The 13,212-nt window shown below is 43.9% G+C and overlaps 1 protein-coding gene across 7 annotated transcripts in view; it reads left to right on the plus strand.

Annotated features, from left to right (window-relative positions):
- The window catches only part of TNRC6C (trinucleotide repeat containing adaptor 6C), a 159,981-nt gene that overhangs the window by 91,652 nt on the left and 55,117 nt on the right, over window positions 1–13,212 (plus strand). For 6 of the 7 annotated variants that reach the window (XM_077969427.1, XM_077969426.1, XM_077969428.1 and 3 more), the window contains 1 exon segment: window positions 3,017–5,617. In XM_077969427.1, the coding sequence (XP_077825553.1) occupies window positions 3,017–5,617 (2,601 nt within the window). 7 annotated transcript variants of the gene reach the window in all.

A 13,212-nucleotide genomic window follows, 5' to 3' on the forward strand; every position in this document is an offset into this window, starting at 1 on the left:
AAAAATTAAAAATTTTAAAAATATTTTTTCAATAGAAGTGTACAGAAAATAATGTAACTATATTCACAATAGAGATTTAACATAATAACATGCCAAATTTGCTTCAGGACTCTGTTTTAGAAATGTTATAGGTATCACCCTCCAACTCCATTCTGGTCCCCATCCCACCCCCAGAGGGAACCACAATTCAAAAATCATAGTGTTGTGTCATTTTCATCTAGAGTGTGACATTAAAGTGCATTTCTTAATTATTAATGAGGTTGATTATTTTTTCATATGTTAATGGCTTATGAGTTTTCTCTTTTTTAAATTGCCTGTTCCTATCCTTTTCCCATTTCTGATTGAGTTGTTGGTCTTTTTCTTACTGATTTTTAGGATTCTTTTTTTGAGATGGAGTCTCACTGTGTTGCCTAGGCCGAAATGCAGTGGCTCAATCTCGGCTCACTGCAACCTCCACCTCCCAGGTTCAGACGATTCTCCTGCCTCAACCTCCGGAGTAGCTGAAATTACAGGCGTGCACCACCACTCCCAGCTAATTTTTGTATAAGTAGAGTCGAGGTTTCACCATGTTGGCCAGGCTGGTCTTGAACTCCTGACCTCAGGTGATCCACCCGCCTCAGCCTCCCAGAGTGCTGGGATTACAGGCGAGAGCCCCTGCGCCTGGCCAGGAATTCTTTAATCTGATAACCATACATTATCTGTTGTATCTTCTTCCTGCTGTGGCTTGTTTTTTTAGCTTTCATTATATGATATCTTTTGTTATATAGATGTTTTCAATATTAGCATAGTCAAATTTATCATCTGTTTATGTCTTATATATTTCATGTCTTCTATAAGAAGATACAATGTCCAGGGTCATAAAGATGGTCTCCTGTGTTTCCTTAGTAAGCTTTAAGTAGTTTTGCTTTTCCTAATTAGCTCTTTACTTTATCTAGAATGTATTTTGTATACGATATAAGGGATCTACTTTCATTTCATGTGGCTAGACAGTTGTCCAACAGCATTTATTAGCCACCAGCTTATAATGCTATCCTTCTTTCAAACCTGTCATGTAACTGAGTGTGAACCTGTCAAATTGGGGGCCGAGCAATCCTCAAGTCCTGGAAGTAGACCATTAACAGAGGGCAGATCATTTTACAGTGTGACTGTCGTGGAATGGAACCAATAATACTGTGTATTCAAATGGCAACTCAGGTATGGGAAAGAATGCATTGGTTGTTAACCCCCTGCTTTCTGGGTGTGGGTTGCAGTGAATGCTATCCTAGTCAAGAGATAGCCTGCCTTATGGCACAACCTGTCCCTGAGGGAACCCAAACTGGTGGTAAAATGAAATGTGACAATATTTGCTGGCAACAAGCCATAATCTCTGTGTGTTAACTTGGTCTTATTTTCTGTGTTAAATGAGGAATGGCTCATTTATCTCTTTAGTCAGTTATTATATTAGGTAGTTTTTCGAGTATGTGCAAAACCAAATTGTCATAAACCAGGGTTATAGATCCAACCCCTAATATTTGGCAGTGAAAAGAACCTAGTCATTTTATAGCAGTTTCAACATTTAAAGTTTTCTGTTGCCTGTCTTCATTTTTCCTTTGTAATTTTCACCTGGAATTACATACCTACTTTGAAATCACCTAGAGCATAATTATAAAATCATTACATTGCTCTTAAATCAAGCAATAAAAATGTCTTTTAGGTTGATATTAGCTTTAGTATGGTCTTTCTAATGATAATGATAATTTTTTACACACTTCCTTTTTTTCCTTTACATCAAACTGTAAAAGAGAATTTATTTGGGAAATTCATGTTTTAACTGTATATAAGATTTTTCTTGTTAAAATAAATTTGAAGAGAACATAATTAAAAGATTCTAAAAGAGAAGAAAATATTTTATTGCAATTTGTTTGTATATTGTAGTATTTAGAGAACTTCACCAAGGATTTCTAAATCATATATGTGGTTTGTTGTATATTTAGGTTAAATGATTTTTTTAACATTTCTTTTACTTTATTTTTGAGTGATACATACTTTGAATGAAGTCTGCCAAAAAGTTGATTGGAATATAAGTTTGACTGCGATGTTGGAAACACTTAAATAATTATTAAAGTCATAGGAAATAAAATGCAGATCCACACAGGGGATTCTTTAAAAGGACCCGAAGAGTTAAATACTGTAAGAAGATGACATGTAGTTATTCTAGGGATCTCCAAAGAAAAGACTAAAGAAATAGAAAACAAGGATAGAGGGAATCCTTAGAGATCCAAAAGATAGCACCTGTAGGGCTTTCTTTTTCTTCTTTTTTCTTTTTTTTAGTGATGTCCTTGAGCTACAGATTTTTTTTTTTATGAATGTGCAGGAGACAGTGATAAACCAAATTGCAGATAAGATCAGATAAAGTAGTATACATCTAATTAAACATTTCTAATCCTTACTATTTTTGATAACATTTTGATAGCATTGTCTCCTTGTCTTTTCTCTCTTTCCTTCTGTCACCACTTCCCCCACCCCAAATATTGGTTCTGTTATGATTCTGCAATGCAATTTACAACTTTTTCCTACTGAAAGCCATGTTTCGCCTCTATATAATACTGTAATCTAATTAGAGATCTTAAAGAGAACTGTAAGCTTTATTCAAAACTCCACGTGAACTTACTGTCATTGCCAGCATTTCTCAGTCTCTATATTTATAGGAGTTGCAAAGTCATGTATCTTTCAGAGCTGACTTTACTACAGATGCTTTCAGAGATGCTGATGTGCTAATGTGCATTGTGAATATTCTCCAGGGGGAATAATAGTATAGTGTAGTGGTAAGAATTGATATAATTTTAAAAACATTAATGCTTCTTAAAATGGGATCTATTAAGAAGACAAATAGCTTTTTTCTTTAAGTCATTTTTTAGTGCTTGTCATTCAGATTTGAAGACTTGAAATAAAGAGCTTCCCCAAAGACTAGTTAACAGTTGATTCATTGACAAATGGGTAGAAAATCTAATTTTGAATTTTGTTTCATCTTTTTCAGATCTCAGTCATAGTGGATTGGCAGATCATTATGAAAATTCCCACTGGGGACAGCAGCCTACTTACAGAAGCGAAGCCAACTGCAGCTGGGATAAAGTGATAATAGATAGGACTGACAAGGAGGCGTGGCCTTCCATCACAGGAACAGAGACTGAATCTGCCTCAGAATGTACTACAGACACTGACTCTGCCTCCAACTGTGGCTCAGAGAACAGTAGCATGGCTACAGGGAGTGCCCAGGGCAACTTCACTGGACATACCAAGAAGACAAATGGCAATAATGGCACCAATGGCGCACTCGTCCAAAGCCCTTCTAATCAGAGTGCCCTTGGAGCAGGGGGAGCGAACAGTAATGGAAGTGCGACCAGAGTGTGGGGTGTAGCCACAGGCTCCAGCTCTGGCCTGGCTCACTGCTCTATCAGTGGTGGGGATGGAAAAATGGACACTATGATTGGAGATGGGAGAAGTCAGAATTGCTGGGGTGCTTCCAACTCCAATGCTGGCATTAATCTTAACCTTAATCCTAATGCCAACCCAGCTGCCTGGCCTGTACTTGGACATGAAGGAACCGTGGCGACAGGCAACCCTTCCAGTATTTGCAGTCCAGTCAGTGCCATAGGTCAAAATATGGGCAACCAGAACGGGAACCCAACAGGCACTTTAGGTGCTTGGGGAAACTTGCTGCCGCAAGAGAGCACAGAACCACAAACGTCCACTTCTCAGAATGTGTCTTTCAGCGCACAACCTCAGAACCTTAACACTGATGGACCAAATAACACTAACCCCATGAACTCTTCACCCAACCCTATCAATGCAATGCAGACAAATGGACTGCCAAACTGGGGCATGGCTGTTGGTATGGGGGCCATCATCCCGCCCCACCTGCAAAGCCTTCCTGGTGCTAACGGATCATCAGTTTCTCAAGTCAGTGGGGGCAGTGCTGAAGGAATAAGCAATTCTGTATGGGGACTGTCCCCAGGTAACCCTGCCACAGGAAATAGCAATTCTGGGTTCAGTCAGGGGAATGGAGACACTGTGAACTCAGCATTAAGTGCTAAACAAAACGGATCCAGCAGTGCTGTGCAAAAGGAAGGAAATGGAGGAAATGCTTGGGATTCAGGACCTCCTGCTGGTCCTGGAATACTCGCCTGGGGAAGGGGCAGTGGCAACAATGGCGTTGGTAATATCCATTCGGGAGCTTGGGGCCACCCCAGCCGAAGCACCTCTAACGGTGTGAATGGGGAATGGGGAAAGCCCCCAAACCAGCATTCCAATAGTGACATCAATGGGAAAGGATCAACAGGGTGGGAGAGTCCTAGTGTCACCAGCCAGAACCCTACCGTGCAGCCTGGTGGTGAACACATGAACTCCTGGGCCAAAGCGGCATCTTCTGGAACTACAGCAAGTGAAGGAAGTAGTGATGGTTCTGGCAACCACAATGAAGGAAGCACTGGGAGGGAAGGAACGGGAGAAGGTCGAAGGCGAGATAAAGGGATTATAGACCAAGGGCATATCCAGTTGCCAAGGAATGATCTTGACCCAAGAGTTCTATCTAATACTGGTTGGGGACAGACTCCTGTAAAGCAAAACACTGCCTGGGAATTTGAAGAATCCCCTAGGTCTGAAAGGAAAAATGACAATGGGACAGAGGCCTGGGGTTGTGCAGCTACTCAGCCTTCAAACTCAGGGGGGAAGAACGATGGGTCCATCATGAACAGTACAAATACCTCTTCAGTATCTGGGTGGGTCAATGCGCCACCTGCCGCTGTGCCAGCAAACACAGGTTGGGGAGACAGCAACAACAAAGCGCCAAGTGGCCCGGGGGTTTGGGGGGACTCGATAAGCTCTACTGCTGTTAGTACTGCTGCTGCTGCCAAGAGTGGCCATGCTTGGAGTGGGGCCGCAAATCAGGAGGACAAGTCACCCACCTGGGGTGAGCCTCCAAAGCCCAAATCCCAACACTGGGGAGATGGACAAAGATCAAATCCAGCCTGGAGTGCCGGAGGGGGAGATTGGGCAGATTCATCATCTGTCCTTGGACACTTGGGGGATGGGAAAAAAAATGGATCTGGATGGGATGCTGACAGTAATAGGTCAGGGTCTGGTTGGAATGACACCACGAGGTCTGGGAGCAGTGGCTGGGGCAACAGCACAAATACAAAGGCCAATCCAGGTACAAACTGGGGGGAGACTTTAAAACCTGGCCCCCAACAGAACTGGGCTAGCAAACCCCAAGACAACAATGTGAGTAACTGGGGAGGAGCTGCTTCTGTGAAACAGACAGGAACAGGGTGGATCGGGGGGCCAGTACCAGTCAAACAGAAGGACAGCAGTGAGGCAACTGGCTGGGAAGAACCCTCTCCACCGTCCATTCGCCGCAAAATGGAAATTGATGATGGTACCTCAGCTTGGGGGGACCCAAGCAACTATAACAATAAAACTGTAAACATGTGGGATAGAAACAACCCGGTCATCCAGAGCAGTACCACGACCAATACCACCACCACCACCACTACCACGAGCAACACCACACACAGGGTCGAGACGCCGCCACCGCACCAGGCCAATACTCAGCTGAATCGATCACCATTGCTCGGTCCAGGTATGAAAGGTATTTCATATTTCTTTACAAGTTAAAAAAAAAAAAAAGCTTATTCTCATTATATATTCATGAATACTCTGAGTAGTGTTTTTTTTTTTTTTTGAGACGGAGTCTCGCTCTGTCGCCCAGGCTGGAGTGCAGTGGCCGGATCTCAGCTCACTGCAAGCTCCGCCTCCCGGGTTCACGCCATTCTCCTGCCTCAGCCTCCCGAGTAGCTGGGACTACAGGCGCCCACAACCGCGCCCGGCTAATTTTTTGTATTTTTAGTAGAGACGGGGTTTCACCGTGGTCTCGATCTCCTGACCTTGTGATCCGCCCGCCTCGGCCTCCCAAAGTGCTGGGATTACAGGCGTGAGCCACCGCGCCCGGCCATAGTGTTTTTTTTTAATAGCAGATAGCATTAAAATAATTTCAGTTCCCTGCAATATTGTTTCTAAAGATTATCCCGTGAGAGCAAAGCAGGATCCTCTGGTGGTTTTCTATTCAAGAAAAAAATATATTAAGCACACTCAGTAGAACATCAAGCGAATGTTTGGGTGGTGGCAGTGGTGGCCTGGGGTGGAGACGATGGATTTGAAGACAATGACAGTGCATGATTCCAAGATTTTGTAACCATTTGGATACAAGAGCAAAGAAGAAGATAGGATAGACATGGCTCAGAACTTGGGCAAGTGTGCAGATGACTGTGTCAGTTCACTGGCATGCCCATGAGCACAGCAGGAGGCTCAGAGCCCGCTGTGTCCAGTGGGGACAATAAAAGGTCCCAGATATGAAAGACCAGTTCTCAGCCAGAGGGGCGAGGTCCAGAGCAGAGAGATTTTAAGGTGGCAAAGTCACGAGCATGTTTCAGAGCTGTTAGAAAGGAACAAATGGAGATGAGAATGAGTGAAGAGGGAAGAGATCCCTGCATCCAGCAGGACGAGGGCACTTCACCCATCTTGCGAAGCAAGGAGCAGGAAAAAGCACTGCACAGGTGGCCCAGGCTGTCATGGCCAGAGGGCCAAGGCCGCCTTCTGGGGTTCTTTTCTCTCTGGGAGTGTGGATAGCAACCCAGAGTGGAGGAAGGCTGGCCAGGAGCAGCGGCATGAGTAGAGGGGGAGCGTGCATTAGCCCATGTAGAGGACAGGAACAGAGAACTGACTTGACTGGGGCCCCTGGAGAGTTGCTGGGCAATGTCAGGGCCCAGAGATCACCAGTGAATTTATTGGGACCTGCCACGTTCTAGGCTGTGCCCTAGTAGCTGGGTAAACTGCAGGGAGCAAAACAGTCAAAACCCTGCCATGGTGGGGTCTAGATCTAGTGAGGGAGGCAACAGCACGTGAATTAAAGTATATACATAGTGTTGGGCGGTGATGGTGCAGGGGAGGAAACAGTAAGCCTGGAAGGTCTGCACGCTGGGGACCAGTGGAGTTGGGGAATCACCATCTTGTGTAGGGCAGCCTGGGCATTTGGGCACCTTTTTGGTTTTTGTCATAAGCATTCAACAGGAGACTGTCCTGCTTGCTACATTAATTCAATTATGACTGCCCTACAGGACCTCCCCTGGCCCACCAGCTGGGCCCTCCAGCCTCCTCGTAGACTGCTTGGTAGTTCACTTGTACCTCAGTGAGGTTGCCACATCAGGAGTCCTTTATGGATCCTCAAGACAGTTTTAGCCTCCACCTAATACATCAGTGTCACTAAACCAGAGGTCAAAAGCCAGTGGTCCATGGGCTGCACATAGTCCCACAAATGTGCGTTTTTGGCCCACATTTTCTCTGTGAATTGGCATTTTTTAATGCAGATGTTTTATATTAAATTACAGATTTCTGGCTTCATTTGGAAACCTGAAAAGTCTGACACATTGGATTCACATGGCAGCAGTCAGTCAGAGCCACTTGCCTTCATAAGGGCCTGTGCGTTCTCTCCATACAGTGTCACATTGCCCCCCGACCCCTGATGATTCCCAGCACTGAGGCTTTTGATCAGTAGCCGTTGAGCATCATCAAGCTTGTGCTGCTGTTCTTACACTGGGCCTGTTTACGTTAACTGACTGGTTCCTTGGAGTACTTGAATTTGTTATTCCAATTTTTTACTAATATATGACTAATATTTCTAGGCCCTTACATTTTATAAAGTACTTGGGAGGATAAGGAGAAGCAGGAAGAAGGAAAATGAAGGGATTTGAAAAATAAGATTAGGTCGGGCGTGGTGGCTCACGCCTGTAATCCCAGTACTTCGGGAGGCCAAGGCGGGCAGATCATCTGAGGTCAAGAGTTTGAGACCAGCCTGACCAACAAGGTGAAACCCCGTCTGTACTAAAAATACAAAATTAGCCAGGCATGGTGGTGCATGTCTATAATCCCAGCTTCTCAGGAGGTGGAGGCAGGAGAATCGCTTGAACCCGGGAGGCAGAGGTTACAGTGGGCTGGGTTGGGGCCATTGCACTCCAACCTGGGCGACAGAGTGAAACTCTGTCTCAAAAAAGAAAAAGAAGATTCTTCCTAAGTAAGGAATAGTCTGGTGGGACAGGCCAGTAATATCAAATTTAATAGAGTTTAATTAGCGTTATAGTAAAGGTATGCAGAAAGTGATCTGAGAGCCCCCACCTGTAATGCCAGCTACTTGGGAGGCTGAGGTGGGAGGATGGCTTGAGCCCAGGAGTTCAAAGCCTGCCTGAGCGACATAATGAGACCCCATTTCTTTAAACAACAACAAAAAAGCTCCAGGAACAGAATTAATATGGTCATGCATCGCTTAACAATGGTGATACATTCTAAGAAATGTGTCATCAGACAATTTCAGCATTGTGTTAACATAAAGTATAGTTACATAAACCTGGGTGGCATAGCCTCCTAATCACCTAGGCTGTGTGGTACAGGCATTGCTCCTGGGCTACAAACCTGCCCAGCATATTACTGTACTGAATACTGTCGGCAGTTGTAGCACGATGGTAAGTATTTACATAGCTAAACATGAAAAGGGAACATTAAAATATGGTATAAAAGATTAAAAATGGTGCACCTGTATAGGGCACTTACCATGAGTGGAGCTTGCAGGACTGGGAGTGGCTCTGGGCGAGTCAGTGAGTTAGTGGTGAGTGGATGTGAAGGCCTGGAACACTACTGCAGACTACTGTGCACCACTGCAGACTACTGTACACTGCTGGAGACTGCTGCACACTACTGTACACTACTATACACCACTGCAGACTACTGTACACTACTGCAGACTACTACAAACTACTATACACCACTGCAAACTACTGTACACTGCTGGAGCTACTGCACACTACTGTATACCACTGCAGACTACTGTACACGACTGTATACCACTGCAGACTACTGTACACTACTGTATACCACTGCAGACTACTGTACACTACTATACACCACTGCAGACTACTGTACACTACTATACACCACTGCAGACTACTGTACACTACTATATACCACTGCAGACTACTGTACACTACTATACACCACTGCAGACTACTGTACACTACTATACACCACTGCAGACTACTGTACACTACTGCAGACTACTACAAACTACTATACACCACTGCAAACTACTGTACACTGCTGGAGCTACTGCACACTACTGTATACCACTGCAGACTACTGTACACTACTATACACCACTGCAGACTACTGTACACTACTGCAGACTACTACAAACTACTATACACCACTACAAACTACTGTACACTGCTGGAGCTACTGCACACTACTGTATACCACTGCAGACTACTGTATACCACTGCAGACTACTGTACACTACTATACACCACTGCAGACTACTGTACACTACTGCAGACTACTACAAACTACTATACACCACTGCAAACTACTGTACACTGCTGGAGCTACTGCACACTACTGTATACCACTGCAGACTACTGTATACCACTGCAGACTACTGTACACTACTGTATACCACTGCAGACTACTGTACACTACTATACACCACTGCAGACTACTGTACACTACTGCAGACTACTACAAACTACTATACACCACTGCAAACTACTGTACACTGCTGGAGCTACTGCACACTACTGGAGACTACTGCAGACTACTGTACACTACTGCAGACTACTATACACCACTGCAAACTACTGTACACTGCTGGAGCTACTGCACACTACTGGAGACTATTGCAGACTACACTACTATACACCACTATACACCACTGCAGACTACTGTACACTGCTGGAGCTACTGCACACTACTGGAGACTATTGCAGACTATACTACTATACACCAGTATACACCACTGCAGACTACTGTGCACCACTGGAGACTACTGTACATCACTGCAAAGTACAGTTCACCACTGTGCACCATGGGAGACTACTGCACACCACTGGAGACTGCTGCACACCACTGGAAACTACTGCACACCACTGGAGACTACTGCACACCACTGGAGACTGCCGTAGACTTGGTGGACACTGTACACTTTAGGCCACACTACATTTATTAAAAGATACCTTTCTTTCTTCAGTAACACTTAGCTTAAAACACAAACACATTGTACAGCTGTACAAAATTATTTTTTATACTCTTATTCTGTGAGCTTTTTTTTGTACCTTTTAAATTTTTTTGTTAACTAAGACACGAACACACACATTAGCCTAGGCCTGCACAGGACCAGGATCTTCAGTATCACTGTTGTCCACCTCCATACATTGTCCCATTGGAGATGCAGTAACAGGAAGTACAGTAAAGACATAAACCGGTAACATAGTCCTGTATTAGCATCATCGGTTGTGTGTGCTAGACCTTGCTGTGACTGGCCGCACAGTAGGTTCGTTTACACGAGCATGACCACAAACACATGAGAAATGCATTCCGCTGCATTATGATGGGTGCAGCATCATTAGATGATGGGAAATTTTCAGCTCCATTATATATAATCCTAGGGGGCCATTGTCATCTGCGCAGTCAGTTGACCAAAACGTCATTATGCAGCCCATGACTATTTTAAATTGGCTTGCATGTCCCATCTACCCTTAGTGGATAGTCCCAATTTGAGTGCCAATTCCTGGAAGAGCTCAAGCTACAGAGGGCCCTGTGCCTGGCACTGGAGTCTTGCAATAAGTGTGGTCTGGCCATGCTTGGCTGTCATGTATGGAACATTTTTATGGATCGTCTCACACTGAATCTTTACAGCTCCTTGGGCCTCATTTTACAAATGAGACCTAGGAGATTAAGTAGCTCTCCAAGGGTATGTATGTGGGAGGGAGATGGTGAAGTCTCAGATGTGCAATATATATGTAAAATATATATTTATTTTACATATATATATAAAAAATATATATTTTATATGTTTTTTATTTTACATACATATATATGTAAAATATATATATATTTATATATTTTACATATATATGTAAAATATATATTTATATATATCCATGACACCCTACAGAGGTTAGAACCATATTGCGTTTGTTGGAGGATCTCCCCGTTGGAGGATATCTAAGGATATGTTATCTTTAGAAACTTTTTTTTAGAAACTTTTTCTTTTAGAGACAGAGTCATGCTGTGTTGCCCAGGCTAGTCTCAAACTCCTGGCCTCAAGCCATCCTCTCACTTTGGCCTCCCAAAGTGTTGGGATCACAGGTGTGAGCTACCATGCCTGGCCAGAAACTACTTTTTTTTTTTTTTTCTTGAGGCATCTCACTCTGTTGGCTGGGCTAGAGTGCAGTGGCACGCTCTCGTCTCACTGCAGCCTCCACCTCCCGGGTTCAAACAATTCTCCTGCCTCAGCCTCCCAAGTAGCTGGGATTACAGGCGAGCACCACCATGCCTGACTAATTTTTGTATTTTTAGTAGAGATGGGGTTTCACCATGTTGGCCAGGCTGGTCTGGAACTCCTGACCTCAAGTGATCCACCCACCTCAGCCTCCCAAAGTGCTGGGATTACAGGCATGAACCACCATGACTGGCCCAGAAACTACTTTTTTTTTTTCTTTTTTTGAGACAGAGTCTCGCTCTCTGCCTGGGCTGGAGTGCAGTGGCGCGATCTCGGCTCACTGCAAACTCCACCTCCCAGGTTCACGCCATTCTCCTGCCTTAGCCTCCCGAGTAGCTGGGACTACAGGCACCCGCCACCACGCCTGGCTAATTTTTTTATATTTTTAGTAAAGATGGGGTTTCACTGTGTTAGCCAGGATGGTCTCAATCTCCTGACCTCATGATCTGCCAGCCAGCCTTGACCTCCCAAAGTGCTGGGATTACAGGCATGAGCCACCGCGCCTTGCCCAGAAACTACTTTTAACTCGTTTTTGGTAGCTAAAACATGGGAGCTTCACTCCGAAAAAGGCATTCTTGTTCAGTTAAAAGAGCCAAAATAATTATCTTTTATATGAAAAATATTTATAGTTTTTTAAACAAATTGCGTGTATTATCACCAAATAGAAAGAAGGAAAATGTGCTGTAACTGCTACACCTTAACAGTGTACTCTGTTCTCCCCTGCAACTCTTGCAGCCGGTGCATGTGTGTGCTCTTTGTAGTTGTAGCAGTATTATAGGAGCAGTTGAAAATCTAGTTTTACCAATTAACAGACAAAGTTACACAAATTTTTTTCCATGTAGAAGTATGCTCACATGCTGAAAGTATGTCAAGTTTAGTATATTGCACAACATATGGGATTATTCATTTTTTTCGTTTATAACAATCTGTTTTTCTACCTCTGGCATAAAGTGGCTACACTGAATATTATTCCTGCCCTGTATTACCTGTGATGTATAAGTCTCAGACATGAACCAAGCCTTCTTTTGCAGTGAGAGCAAAAATCATAAGTATGATTACTTAAGAATTACAAGTAATCATAGCCTTTCACTCTCCAAGCTTGTTAGACCAAGCTATTCTTTGAGACTGTAGAATTAACAGTTCCACACCAGTTCCCTTCATAGAGGTGACAGCATGCAGGAGTGGCATTACCCCCGGTGGCAGCCCCTTGCCCTCCTCTCTGGGGACTGTGCCATCTGGGCAGTCAGGGTCGGCAAGGGCAGCAGCAGTCTCAGCACCTGCCAGGCTGTGCTGCCCACTGGCTTGAATGCCTGCACAGCTTTCCATAGCTATTGGGACTCCCAGACAGAAGCCTTCCACTTGTGACTACCTCATGAAATTTCTGCTATTTTTAAAGTTGGTGTTTTTAGGTTTTATGCAATTTTGCTGTTGACCTATGCTGAATTTGTAGAATTTTCACTTATGTCAGAGTTTGGGTTTTAAGTTGTTGATCATTACCACTTAAGGGTATTGATCTCTCCTATCTTATAAAATATGATTTCCGAATTACATATTTTGTATGTGTGTTGTTTTAAAGGAGCGAATGCTACAGTACAGTCATTTTTGTCCTATGCTTGTTGATTTTAATTAGTTTTCTGTGAGCCTGAGGAAAACATAGTATTTTAGGAAATGCAGTATAGCTTCCTAAACTTGATTGTCTGGACCTGGTTCAGATTCATTCTGGAGATAAAACAGCAGTATTAGTCCAGAGAAATATCCCTGTGCCTGTCTTTTTATCAGAAATTGTAGGCTGCCTGAGAAGGGCTCCAGAGGCCACACCTGACACAGGATGTAAAGTTGTCTACACTGGCTCA

This window comes from Macaca mulatta, chromosome 16 (genome assembly GCF_049350105.2).
Source record: "Macaca mulatta isolate MMU2019108-1 chromosome 16, T2T-MMU8v2.0, whole genome shotgun sequence".
NCBI lineage: Eukaryota > Metazoa > Chordata > Mammalia > Primates > Cercopithecidae > Macaca > Macaca mulatta.